The sequence below is a fragment of the Mustela nivalis genome (assembly GCF_964662115.1).
Source record: "Mustela nivalis genome assembly, contig: HAP1_SCAFFOLD_830, whole genome shotgun sequence".
Taxonomy (NCBI): domain Eukaryota; kingdom Metazoa; phylum Chordata; class Mammalia; order Carnivora; family Mustelidae; genus Mustela; species Mustela nivalis.
Genome location: NW_028135834.1, coordinates 85,305 through 98,365, shown reverse-complemented (window position 1 = coordinate 98,365; position 13,061 = coordinate 85,305). Strand labels below are relative to the sequence as shown.

The 13,061-nt window shown below is 43.4% G+C and overlaps 1 protein-coding gene across 1 annotated transcript; it reads left to right on the top strand.

Annotated features, from left to right (window-relative positions):
- Window positions 1-1,103: 1,103 nt before the first annotated feature.
- LOC309857531 (conserved oligomeric Golgi complex subunit 2-like) lies at window positions 1,104-12,594 on the top strand (the record flags this gene model as incomplete). Its single annotated transcript, XM_082750271.1, has 5 exons — window positions 1,104-1,160; window positions 2,741-2,803; window positions 10,002-10,181; window positions 11,833-11,960; window positions 12,508-12,594. The coding sequence occupies 5 exons, from the start codon at window positions 1,104-1,106 to the stop codon at window positions 12,548-12,550; spliced, it is 471 nt and encodes a 156-aa protein (XP_082606397.1). The 3' UTR covers window positions 12,551-12,594.
- Window positions 12,595-13,061: the final 467 nt, after the last annotated feature.

The following is a 13,061-nucleotide window of genomic DNA, read 5'->3' as shown; positions in this document are numbered from 1 at the left end:
TGTTTGGTATGGATGTTAACTAGTCTTAGGGTGATCATTTCACAACAGATAAAAATATGGAATTTTTATGTTGTACGCCTGAAACTAACATGTGTCCATTATATGTCAGTTTCTTTAAAAAGTAATTAATATTTTATTTTTTTAAAAATTATTTATTTATTAGACAGAGATCACAAGTAGGCAGAGAGGCAGGCAGAGAGAGAGACAGGGAAGCAGGCTCCCTGCTGAGCAGAAAGCCCAATGCGGGGCTTGAACCTATAACCCTGGGATCATGACCTGAGCTAACGACAGAGGCCTTAACCCACTGAACCAGCCAGGCACCCCAAAAGTAATTTATATTTTAAAGAGAAAGACTATGGCACCTGGGTGGCTCAGTCAGTTAAGCGTCTGCCTTCGGTTGAGATCTTGATTTCAGGGTCTTGGAATGAACCCTGGCATCAGGCTCCCAGCTCAGCAGAGAGCCAGCTTCTCCCTCTGCCCCTCCTCCCACTTGTTCTCTCCATCTCTCTCTCTCAAATAAATAAAATCTTAAAAAAAAAAAAAAGGTAAAGAGAAAGACCAAAACAAAGTCTGGAAGGATGTGAATCGCTGTGTTAAATAGTGAAGAAAAATAAACATTAACAGTGCTTAACTGCAGAGCATTAGAGAGTGGGTGATTTTTTTTTTCTCTCTTACATAAGTATTTCTTGGTTGGTTGAAAGTTTGACAGTGAACATTTGTTACTTTTAAAATTAAGAAAAAAAGCTGTTTCTATTTTGAGAAGACCCTCTTTGAAATGTATAATTAAAAGAAATAAAATGCCTGTAGAGTTAGGCAACTGGAGAGAATGGTCTTGGTGAGGGGCCCCCTTTCCCATAATCTTAGGAAGTGAGCAGACCCCATGATGTCCCTGTGTGTGTTCCCCTGCAGTAATACGGCCTCTTATTCTTTCTCTGATCTTATTTTTCTATGTAAAATCTGGTATCAGTGCAATCATTTTTTCTTCCTGGTTTGATTTTCAGGAAGATTTCGACGTCGATCACTTTGTGTCTGACTGTAGGAAGCATGTCCAGCTGGAGGAACTAAGAGGAGATCTGGAACTCTACTATAAACTTAAAGCAGCCATGGTCGAGCTCATCAACAAGGATTATGCAGATTTTGTCAACCTTTCCACAAACTTGGTAAACCTGAAATTCACAAGTCCTACACACACACACACACACACACACACACACACATTTTCTCTCTCCTTCATATTTATTAAAAGGGCAGAGTTTTTAGAAACCTTTCAGTTGATTACCCCACCAACCCCACCAGAAACTTGAAGAAATTACCAATTTCATTAATAAAAGAACTAAACTTTTTGGAATACATTTTTTTTGTTTGTTTTAGTTTTTATTCATTTAAGGTTGCTCTAGTTTGATTATGTTTCAAATTCATTAGTCAACAGTGAAAAGTAAAGGATAATAATACCCAAGGGGTTGTTTTATTAGTTGCTAAGTGATTACCCTGAAGTCTTCCTTGATTTAGACTAATTTGTAGGAGCAAATGTCCACCACTCTTACAATGTTTAATTTACTCCCAGGTATATCTGTTAGCCAGAGCTAGGTTGAGGGAACATTGGCCAATATTGATATTTAAAAAGTTTGGTTTTATAAAAATATAAGAATGATTTGCAGTGAGCTTATCAATTGTTTGTAAAAGCCGTTTAGAAATGTTGAATTTTGTTACTTGGCAGAAAAGTCTCCTTGTTGATACTTCATTTTGTTTTAAATCTGTTTGTCCAGAGAAGCACAGAAAGTTGCAGCTCCGTGGGAATTTCAAGAAGCATTAAAATTAATGATGCACATTTGCTTTTGGGAAATATACCACTAAGATAAATATCCCAATAGGATTAAAAACCTAGAAAATTTTACTTCTGTTTAATTTCTATTTTTCGCAAGGCTTATAATGATGTTTAAGAGAGACGTAGCCCGTCAGACTTTCACATCAGCTGGCTGAGTATCATCAATTACAGACAGAGAACTGTTCACCTTCTGTGAAAATTTTTCACATTCATTTAAAATGTCATCTTGTCGCTCTCGACCCGCAAGAACGACCGCAGACGAGGTGAGTGGCAAACTTCTTTATTGACAATCTTCAGCCCCGGGACCCCGTACACCGATTATAGCCCCAAGTTATAGAACACAGTGGATAGAAAGCAACCAATCACCACATAACACAACTACTATAACATCCAATCAGAAGGGATACAGATGACTTCAATCCAGATCATGCGGGGAGCTCGTGCCTACTGACGTGAGCCCCCGAAACTTATTGTTCACTCTGTTTTTGTGCCGTTCCCATGGTCCCTGGTTAATCTTATACTAGTCCCGATACTTCAGTACAGGTTGTGCGTTCCCTGGAGCGCCCCCACATAAACATTCACCTGCCCTTCTCCTCAAGCCTTGCCTAGTACGTGACTCCTAGCTTCTGCTGCATGGCTCTCCACATCATCTAAAGGCAAATTGTTCTTAAGGAAACTTCTGTTTCTCATGACTTCCCTTATTTTTATAGTTTCATGTATTTCAACAGATTTTTTTCATATTCTATGAACAACATTAATGGCCAAATAACACTTCTGTTGTTTAGCTAGTTATGTAGCAAAATACGGTTGTGCCAAAAAAATAACTTAAATCTGGTACTGCTTTGATCGTTAAATAGATACGTCACTATTACTCCTTATCGTGATGTGTTTGTGCTAACCTGGTTTTGCCTTTAGGTTGGCATGGACAAAGCACTCAATCAACTTTCTGTGCCTTTGGGACAGTTACGAGAAGTTCTGGTAAGTCCTCAATTAATGAAAACAGTCTGCTTTGACGCCAGTTGTCCTCGTTGGCTTTTCTCTAAGAATTCTTTTCATCTGTTAGTTTGGTGGTACTGGTGGTTGTATTTTAACAGTTCATGATTTTAATATTCACCTTCAGAAGAGTTGTAAATGATTTTGGTTTTGCATATGCTAAAAACCTAAAAAAACATGTTCGATTTGAAGAAGACATATTCTCAGAGTAGACAACCTTAAAATGTCAGGGGAGAGGAAGCATATTTCCAAATTCAACTTATTAATGCCACTTTGGTCATATGTAAGTGGTTTCTAACTTACGAATGACTTGTATTTTAACAGTTTGTAATCTTGTAAATATCCCCCCCCACCCCACGTAATCTACATGTGGTTAAGTTCCTGGGCTGATCTACAAAAACTGTGTAATCCCTAATGGAACTGAAGGATAATATAAATAAAATGTAATACTTAATAAATGTTACATTTGAATGTTCTCTCAGAAAAATCTCTGTTGTGGGAATGGGACTCCCCACCTCTAAGCCATTGGGAATAGGAACTCCACCTGGGTGAACAGTGGAGGGCCAGTTGTGGCATCACTTCTAACAGAAAACTGTGCTGCCCTGTCCCCCCCCCGCGCCCCCCCCCCCCCGTCTGTGTCTGGTGCCCTGACTTACGGCCTCTGTCCGTTCTGATGCCCTGTCGAAACTTGTCATAAACGACACCATCCTTCCTTGTCTATCTCCTCTAGATTGAGTGGCCTCGTGCATCCCTCCCCTAAGACAGTGCCTGCATCCTAGAGAGAATATAAGGAGAACATAATTTAAGGGAAGACACAGTACATGGTTAGAACCAAGAAAAATGCGGAGTAATGGAAATATCAGTGCTGAGAAGCCTAGGGGAGGGGCAGGCAGGAAAGAGTTCATGAAACAGGTAAAAATCTTGAGTTGTGCCTTGAGGTAGCCAATACTTTCCATGGTTTATGTCTCATTTGAATTTTACAAAATCTTGTTAAAGGTACTTTTCCTTGGAATGGAAGGGATTTTCGTGGTCCGCTGCTGGATTCCACACCAGCCGCTGTGGGGCTCTCTCCCACTGCCTCCTTGGTGTGCCTCTTCCTCCCGGGGCCTCATAGTGGTGTTGTTTCCCAAGCCTAGCCTTCCTTTGGCCTCCCACTCTTCTCTCCCTGGAGGCAGATTTGCTCTACTCACACAGGCTCCCGTCCCACCTCACCCCCTGCCATCACCGTATCCCCTCCCTTTTCCATGGGCCTGTTTTTATGGCCACTTTGGTCCTGCTAAGCCACAGGCCTGACCTGCCTTTCTGGTCCCAACTCTGAAGCTGTTCTGTGAGATTCTCAGACCTCTGATGGATACGACTATATCTGTCTTCATTGTATCCCTGTGGGCTGCCACAATACTGACGTCCAGGAGGTGTTTCATAATGTTGATGGAGTGAATTAATTCACCTTCCTGTGGAATTTTTGTGATATGCCTACTTCATTTTAGTTGTTTCTGTTAACCTTTGTTTTGGCCCTAATTCCTAATTATCTCTTTATTCATTAGCTTCTGGACATGTTTCTCTACCTCTGTGCTCTGCCTTTTTCTGGTCTTCTGTTCTTCATTCTTGATTCCTGGTATTTCCATACCCACATTTCATCATCATGCATCAGTGCTTTGACATTCTCTCGTTCTCCAAAATATGCAGAATCTAAAGACCTCATCTCAGTGAAGTTGGCCCTCCATTCCTATTTTTGCTTCTCTCCAGAAGGAAGCCTGCAGTGCACATGGCTATGTGCCTGTCTGACCCTGCCCCTGAGTATGTCTGCATTTACATCTGTTCCCCATCCCCTCCCCACCTCGGCAGCTGTGTACACATGGCTTTCAGAGTCCGATTCGAGCCCTGTCGCATTTCCAGACTCTCCTGTACTTTGCTTCATATTATCTGTTCTCCATTCTAAGCCCCCTCATCCCCATAACTTTCACTATATATGTGTCATTCTTCTTCTGGCCGTGCGACCCTGCCTTCATGTCATTATGCCCCCAGATCATGAGTCCCCTCAACAGTAACTATGTCTGGTATATCATGTTTGTTTGTTTGTTTGTTTGTTTTTTTGGTCAATATCTGCATAGTACTGGTGCACAGGTATTAAGTTCTGTGGAATTGAATGAGATGTAGGAACTTGATAATGTGACAAAACAATGTCTGTAATACGTTTTATTTTTTATTCTTTTAAAGAGTCTCAGGTCATCAGTCAGTGAAGGAATTCGGGCAGTAGATGAACTAATGTGTAAACAGCAGGATATAAGGAAGAAAAAGGTACCCTCCAGTAGATTTCTTATGCTGCATGCCCGTTGAAGCCCTCTCCTCTTTTCTCCACGAACTTGTCAGCACTATTCAGCTTTTTTTCAAAGCTCTCACGCATGTGCATTTTACCCATTATGTCACGTTATCTACCTGAAATAATAAGACAGAATTTCAGAGGTACCCACACAATCTCAAGATCACTCACTTTTTGCAGAACAAGGAACCGTGATAACTGTTGTCGGTGCAGCGCTTGACAGTTAACGACTGTATAAATTGTCAGCGGCCCTGTAAAGAAAATAGGCCTATATTAGAGACTAGGGGAGAAGTGGGCTTTCCAAAGCAAACTCAGGATTCTGCCGTAGGTTTGTTGTTATTTTCTGATCCTGTGTTCTTTAAGATCTGGTGTTCACTTTAATTTTTTCGATTCCCAATAGTTAGCATGTGATGTTGGCTTAGTTTCAGGTGTGTGAGACAGGCAACGGCTCTGTACATCTGAGGGCTCACCCCGGGAGTGTGCCCCTTAGTGCTATCTCCAGTTTCAAGTGTCCCCGATGTCATTCATGATCATAACGATGTAGGGGCACAGCGGGCATTGGGAGTCTGGGCTTCTGACTCTCGCCTGCTGCTCTGTACTATGTTTTCTATGTGTATTATTAGCATATTGTTAAAATCTCAGTGGGGAGAAAGCCTGTTTGAGGGACCTTCTGTTTAATTCGCCTCTGGATCTCCTCACAGCTTTTGTCCAAAGAATGCTTGTCATGCGCTTCCAGACAAAACAGTAAGCTTTATGAGAGCAGGGTGTATTTCTTGCTTTATTTTCTTGTGTCCCCCTCCTCCCCCACCCCCCGTCGGAATGAATGTCGAGCTCCCAGGGGTGTTCAGTAACTATTTATTGAATGGATGACTTTGTATTTTTTTGTTCTTTAAGGATGAGAGTTTTCATAATGTCCCTCAACCTCTTTGATAATATTTGTAGTGTAAAAGGTCTTTAATGATTTGGTGCTTGGCCATATAGGTATATGCACATGTAAACTGAGAGGGTCAGTACGATCGGAAGCCAAAGTTAAAACATGAATAGAGGGCCATAAGAAAACAAATGGAGGGGTGCCGGGTGGCTCAGTTGGTTAAACGACTCTTGCTTTTGGCTCAGGTCATGATCTCAGGGTCATGAGATTGAGCCCCGCATTGAGCTCTATGCTCAGCAGGATGTCTGCTCGAGATTCTCTCTCTCCCTCTGCCCCTCCCCTGCACGCACACATGCAGTCTCTCTCTCTCTCAAATAAACAAATCTTTTTAAAAAAATAGGAAAGAAATGCCCATAGAAAGATTCAGGATGGGGTAAAGAAGAAATAAGAGTATAGAATTGAGAAAGCAAAGTCTAGGGTTTGTTTTTTTTTTCTCTATAAACTTGCAATAGAATATGGAAGTATGCTTATTCTAGAACTAAGATTTGCATTCTTGAGAATTCTGTGTTTCATAGAAATATTCAAAATATAGCATGCCCTATATATTTGAAGTTAACTTTTGGTCTTATATTTTCCTGCATTTAGCATGGGAAATAACGATGATTAAGAGTATAGATGGTGACGTTTTTTGTTTGCTTAATTTTTATTTTTATAGATGTGTGTGTTGAGGCTTATACAAGTTATTTGATCAGTTGAAAAGATTGAAAAAATCTTAAATTCACAAAGTTCTAAAGAAACCTCTGCACTAAAAGCAAGCAGGTAAGCATTTTTTTTTAACTAAGTAGCACATAAATTAATATTTCACATCCAGTCTAATTAGGCGGGGACAGCTTAGTTAGAATTCATTTCTAAACAAGAAGAAAATCCAGGTTTGTGGCTAGAATGTAGCTCCAGGAGAGTGGAGAGCATGAAATGGTGAAATCTATAACATGTTCCTATAAACCCTTTGGTTATAGACCACAGTTCCAACACTTCATTATGCTTGCAGTGGAAAAGTATATTTGGAACCACCTTCCCTGAGGACTAGCAAAGTCCTGTTGATCTTTAAGGCATACCTACCATTCATCTTGGTTTTTCTCCATCTCATTTTTTTTCCTAGACATGCCCAGAGTATTACCATTGATGTATTTTGCACCAGCATTATATTATTATGAAACAGTATAGGACACATCCAGTTGAAATTTACAAACAGGAAAGAAAAAGCTTATGAAATAGGAAAAAGATGATGGCTCTCTTTGTTATACTGTGATTGTCTTGTTCCCTTCCTGGTGTGAATTTTCAATCAGCCAGGGTAGATGAGTGACTCAGAAAATGAGTAGTTAGGTCCTGTCAGCACCGTGAGACACACAGTGGTGCAGTGGGAGTAGCCCGGGCTGGTTCTGCACATACCAGCTGGGCTGCCTGCGTCAAGGTCGCCTGTTGCCCTGCGTGCCCTGCGTGCTCTGTTGTGTGAGGCTAACAGTCCCTCCCCCTGCAGGCGGAGTTAGGTTTCTAAATTTTAGGAATTAAGGTTTTAGATTTGGAAGGAACTTGAGAGACCATATGCTCCACATGTCTCATGATGGAGATTAAGAACGGACACATCCCAAAGGAAGCGATTCTCTGGTCCTAGGTCTCTGATCCTTTCACATCAAGGCATTCAACTAAGTGGTCAGCCTCCAATGTGCTTGTGTCTCTAGCCCGTTGCACTCGTGCTTCTGCCCAGGTTTGTCCACACTTAGCAGACAGTCTGTACGCGGCCCTTCTGCAGCCCATGTGTCTCCAGCGGCTCTGCTTTGCTGCGGCCCTTGGCAGCACCTGCAGCCCCTCCAGCCATGTCCACATTCAGCCCCTGGGGAGCTGGCCCTCCAGTGTTCTTCTCGTCTTTGCTGTTGCTGCTGTGCTCCTCGGATAGAAACACCTCAGTGAGCTCTGTGTCTACAATCCTGTCCCTTTGCCGCACTGTCCTTGATAAACAGCCATTGTGCGCTTTCTTGCTCAGAATTACCTTGGAGGACTTTTTTCTCCAGAAGAGCAGCTCTGAGCTCTGGAGTCAGGAAAGCCAGAGCAGCGTCAGCGCATGGTAAATCCATCTTGCTCTGCTAGGCCCAGAAATGCGGAGATAAGGATAAATAGGAAATGCGCATGGGGTCAGTCAGTAGAGGTTGGGATTAGGCTTCTGCATTGGTCATGCCCAGCACCTGCCTTCCCTCCACACCAGTTCTGATGCTCTGGGATGGGGCACACCATGGCAGGTCTCCAGACATTTTTGGGTTTCCTTACAGTGTGTTTCCTCACTACCTGACTGCCCATCCTCAGATGTGGGATGCCTCATAGAGCCCAGCAGGGGCTTTGGGGCCATTGTTGTGGTTTTTTTTTTTTCTTTCACTGTTCAGCTTCCTTTTGAGTGGGGTTGACGCTTTCTAATGCGGGGGCAAGAGGGAAGTGTATCCAGTCCACTTGATGGCAGATGCACTGTGAGTGATTTCTCACCAGCTCCCAGAGCACCGAGCTTGCTCTTTCTGCCGTTGGGTAAATGTAAACTTGGAGTCCTCTGCTCTGAGCAATTTCCCAGGTTGCTGCTAGGCGGTCAGTTTTAGCTGATTGAGGAGACAGCAGTAGTTGGTACTGGGGAGGTACTTGGGAGGGAGAATGAGGTAGGCGGAGAAGAAGAGGGGGATTCGTGTATGAACGGTAGGACAGGGCAAGAGAGAGGAGGGGGTTAGGGAATGGGAGAATAAGGGCACGAATGGGAGAGCCCGAGAAACGTGGTGGAAACATGCAGCTGTACCCACACTGACCTAAAATAGCTCCATCCCCTTGCCTGGGCCCTGTGGCCCGGGCCAGGCTGCGTCGGTGACTTCTATGAACTCCCCGCTCCTCACCCCTCGCACCAGGGGCCTGCTGCACAGAGAGTTTGTCCTGAAAATTGATGGCATGCATTTGCAGGTGCCTGAGCGCTGTAAGGCATGGGGGGGCGGTGGGGGTGGCAGGTTTTAACTTTGGGAATTACACTTCTCTAATTGTCTCTACTAGCCCTCTCTGGACTAGACAGATTTTGGAGAGAATTGCCACAGAATTTAACCAGTTACACTTTCATGCTGTTCAGAGCAAAGACATGCCTCTTCTGGACAAAGTAAGACCAGTAAGTGTTGGTTTCGATTTTCAATTTGCTGTTTGTGAATTTCCTGGATGATTTTGGTTTGACCTAGCATTGCCCCCTGATAATTGCTACTCTACAGGATTTTGAAGCTAGCTTTGAATTTTTTTTTTTTCAGTGTCTCCTGCTTGGGACCCTGCTTCCATTATGTCACACTAGATAGATTTTGTGTAAAGACACAAGCGTAGTCTCCAAACTATGCAATTAAAATTAATTCTGAATTTCATGTAACTTGACACATCATATGATGTAGTCAGAGTTCATTTATCCAAAGCCCTTGACTGGGTTTAAATGCACGTTTGTCAGATTTACTCCGTAGCTTAAGAGGCAAATAACTTTTTGTCGTTCCGTAATTGTCTAAACTTCACTTTGATGAAGCCGACTTACTTTCAAAGAAATCATAGGGAGGGGACGCCTCAGTGGCTCAGTCAGTTAAGCCACTGCCTCTGGCTTAGGTCATGATCCCAGGGTCCTGGGATCGAGTCCCACCTTGGGCTCCTTGCTTGGCAGGAAGCCTGCTTCTCTTTCTGCCTGTGCCTACTTATGTGCTTGTGCTCTCTCTCGACAAATAAATAAATAAAAACCTTTAAAAAAGAAAGAAAGAAAGCAATCATGGGGAGAAAGAGATTCATTGTTATTCTCTAGGAAATGTTGGGATTTTAATCTTACATATATTCTGGTAGAATTAGAGGCTCGCTTTATATATATAACACATATGTATATAAATTATACACATATATTTGAGCTTTTAGAAACTGTTGGACCTTCTTTCCTGGTCTCTCTGTTCTTGCAGCGTATAGCCCACATTACGGCCATGCTGCAGCAGTCCCTGGGAGGCCTGCTGCTAGAAGGGCTTCAGACTTCCAATGTGGACATCATACGGCACTGCCTCCAGACTTGTGCTACAATTGACAAGACACGGGATGCAGAGGCGTTAGTTGGTCAAGTACTGGTGAAACCGTACATGGATGAGGTTTGTGCCCCCATGCACCTCATTCCACAAACACAGAGCATCTAATCTGGCTTCGTTTCTTGACTGGGTGTGAGAGAGCTCAGGGCTCTTCCTTGAAGATTCTCTTAGTTCCTGCTCTTCTGGTTGTAAGAAAAGGTTGGTCCCGCTTGGAGCCCATCAGCATGGCAGGAATCAGGCATGCGCTCTTGTCTCTTCCAGTGATGCCATAACTCAGGGATCGTCTTAATTTAGTAGGGGTGAGGGACTTGCCTAGGAAGAAGGTACGGATCAGAACATTTTCTGGTCAATTTCCATTTCCATAAGTTATACGTTAATGAAGTTGCCGAAAAGCGTGACCCCACCAAGGCGCCCGTGCCCACTGGAGGAGCTGGAAGACAGCTCTGTGCGCAGGGAAAGTCTGTGAGGGGAGGCGTCTTCGCAGAATTGATGTGGCTTAAGTCTTGAAGACCATGGGGGAGTTTGCCAGGCTAGGAAGGTGAGAGGGAGGGAATATTCAAAGATAAAGGGCTTTGAAGGGTGATTTAGCGGAGTCGTACCTTCAGTCCGGAACTTGGTTACCCAGTGTTCTTGACCTATAAGGATACAGTTAAATACAGGGAGTCAGTGTATCCTGCCTCTGAGCGGCCGGAGTATGGGCTGCACCATGTGAGGCCACCAGCAATCAGCAGCTTCCAACTTAGAGAGCGTCGGATTCATCTAGTTCAGGCTGACACAAGTCATGAAGCCATTCTCAGCGTTTGAGGGCTTTCTTCCAGTCACCTGCCAGTGCGAGTGCTCTTTCTGTCCAGTAAGTATAAAGCTACCCACCATGACTTCAGGATGAAAGGCTTCCAGTTTTAAAATGAGACAGTATCCCAGTGATAGAAGTAAATTGAAGGATTAATTTCAGTAATCGTCTCAGCTTCATTAAGACTACTAAAAGTAAATGATCTGTCAGTTCTTTGTATGTATCCTATTATAGTTCATAGCTCTCTCTGTGGGGGTGAAAAAGATCACATTATTCTTTGTCACTAAATGAAAATATTTTAGTTATTTAATTTATGCCCTTTTCATTGAATTGAATCTAATATGCTAAATTAGGGAAGTACTTTACTTCCATGTCATTAAATGAACTGTGGCCACGTTTGTATTTTAAGTTTGTATGCTTGTCATTCACCTCCTGCAACTCAGCCTCACCAAAAAAAAAATAAAATAGTAAAGCAAAATAAGATGTGTTTTCTTCCATCACTTTCCATCACAGCCCTTTCCCTGTTCTGGAGACAGTAGAGGATAAGGCCAGGGTGAAGATGGTACAGAGCTGTTGTCTGCAGATACAGTATTTCGCTTTTAAGCTCAGAAGGGAAGCAGATGAGTGTGTGTAATGTTTTAGCTTCAGGCAAGTCTCTGACCCTCAGCCTCTGTGTCCCCCAGGGTTGGAGCAGTATTCCCAAATCCCGGGACCTAGATTTTCATGCCGGTGTTACTTACCTCCTGTTTAGAAAGCATACTGAGTGGGGAGGAGGAAGAACGAAGTGCATTTTTAAGGTTTACTCGATTCTTTTCTCTGTAGTGTATAGTTCATACTTCTCTTTTAGGTGCTTTAAAAACAAACAAAAACACAAACAAACAAACAAATAAATGAATAAAAATAAAACGCTCTTCCTTCTGCTAGGTGATTGTAGAGCAGATCGTTGAGTCTCATCCGGACGGCCTGAAGATCATGTATGCTAATAAGCTCCTGGAGTTCGTTCCTCACCACTGCCGCCTTCTTCGAGAGGTCACAGGAGGAGCCATCTCAAGGTGACGTAAAATGCTGTGTATGCACCTGAGCTCAGTTTAGTGACCACCTGTCACCTCCTCATGTGCCGCTGATCCCTGGCTGTCCTGTCTGACCTGGGAACGTGTGCTCTTCCCTATTTGTTACCAGTGCTGTGAGGCAGGTGTCGCTTGCCTGGGTTTACAGGGAAGGGAATGAAGAGTGGGGACGAATCTCAACGGTGACATTTGTGTGACTCCAGAGCCTCTGCTTTTCTCTTGTCTATACTTTCTCCTTAACCAGGTTCAAAATCAAAATTGGTTTCCTTCCATTATTGTGATGTCATCATCAGTCTAGAAATACCAATTCATTTTAATTCAACACATTTTATACTGATGGCAATTAAAGTCATGTTCGGATTTCCCTCCCTCTCTTATTTCATTTCCATGGCTTTCCAGTTCTGTTTCATGAATATCCCATTACCTTCCACCATCTCCATCATCCCAGTCCAGACCTTTGTCGCCTTTTGTTCGAGGGTAGCGGGCTCTCCCCACCTGGTCTCCCAGCTCCACCTGTCCCTCTTCATTGCAGCCCTCAGCTGTCCCACCTGCCCAGAGCTCTGCAGCCTTCCTGAGTCGCTCGTGGCTTCTCATCGCCCACAGAGGAGCATCCAGTCTTCCTGCGCAATTTGTGACCCTTGGTGCTTGAGTCCTAGTGGTTCTCCGCTGTAGAACTTTCTACTGTGGAACTTTACCCCATACTACTATGGTTCCTGGCCAGACAGGAGCGCTTGACCTTCCCTAACACACCTGGTACAGAAGATCCCTGACTTCACCTTGGTTCAGTTTATGGTTTTTTGACTTTTTATAATAGTGCAGAAGTGATATGCATTTAGTTTGGATTTTTTCCCAGGCTGGCGATCTACAGTAGGGTCCTTTTTTGTAATGCTGGGCAGGGGCAGCGAGCACAGCCCCCAGGCAAACCATGTGATCACGAGGGTCAGCAACCAACACACTTGAACCGTCCTGTTCTGGCTTTCAGTGCACTGTTCAGTAAGTTACATGAGATACCAGACATTTTATTGTGAAATAGGCTTTGTGTTAGGGGATTTTGCCCAATTGTGCAATACGGTAAGTGTTCTCAAC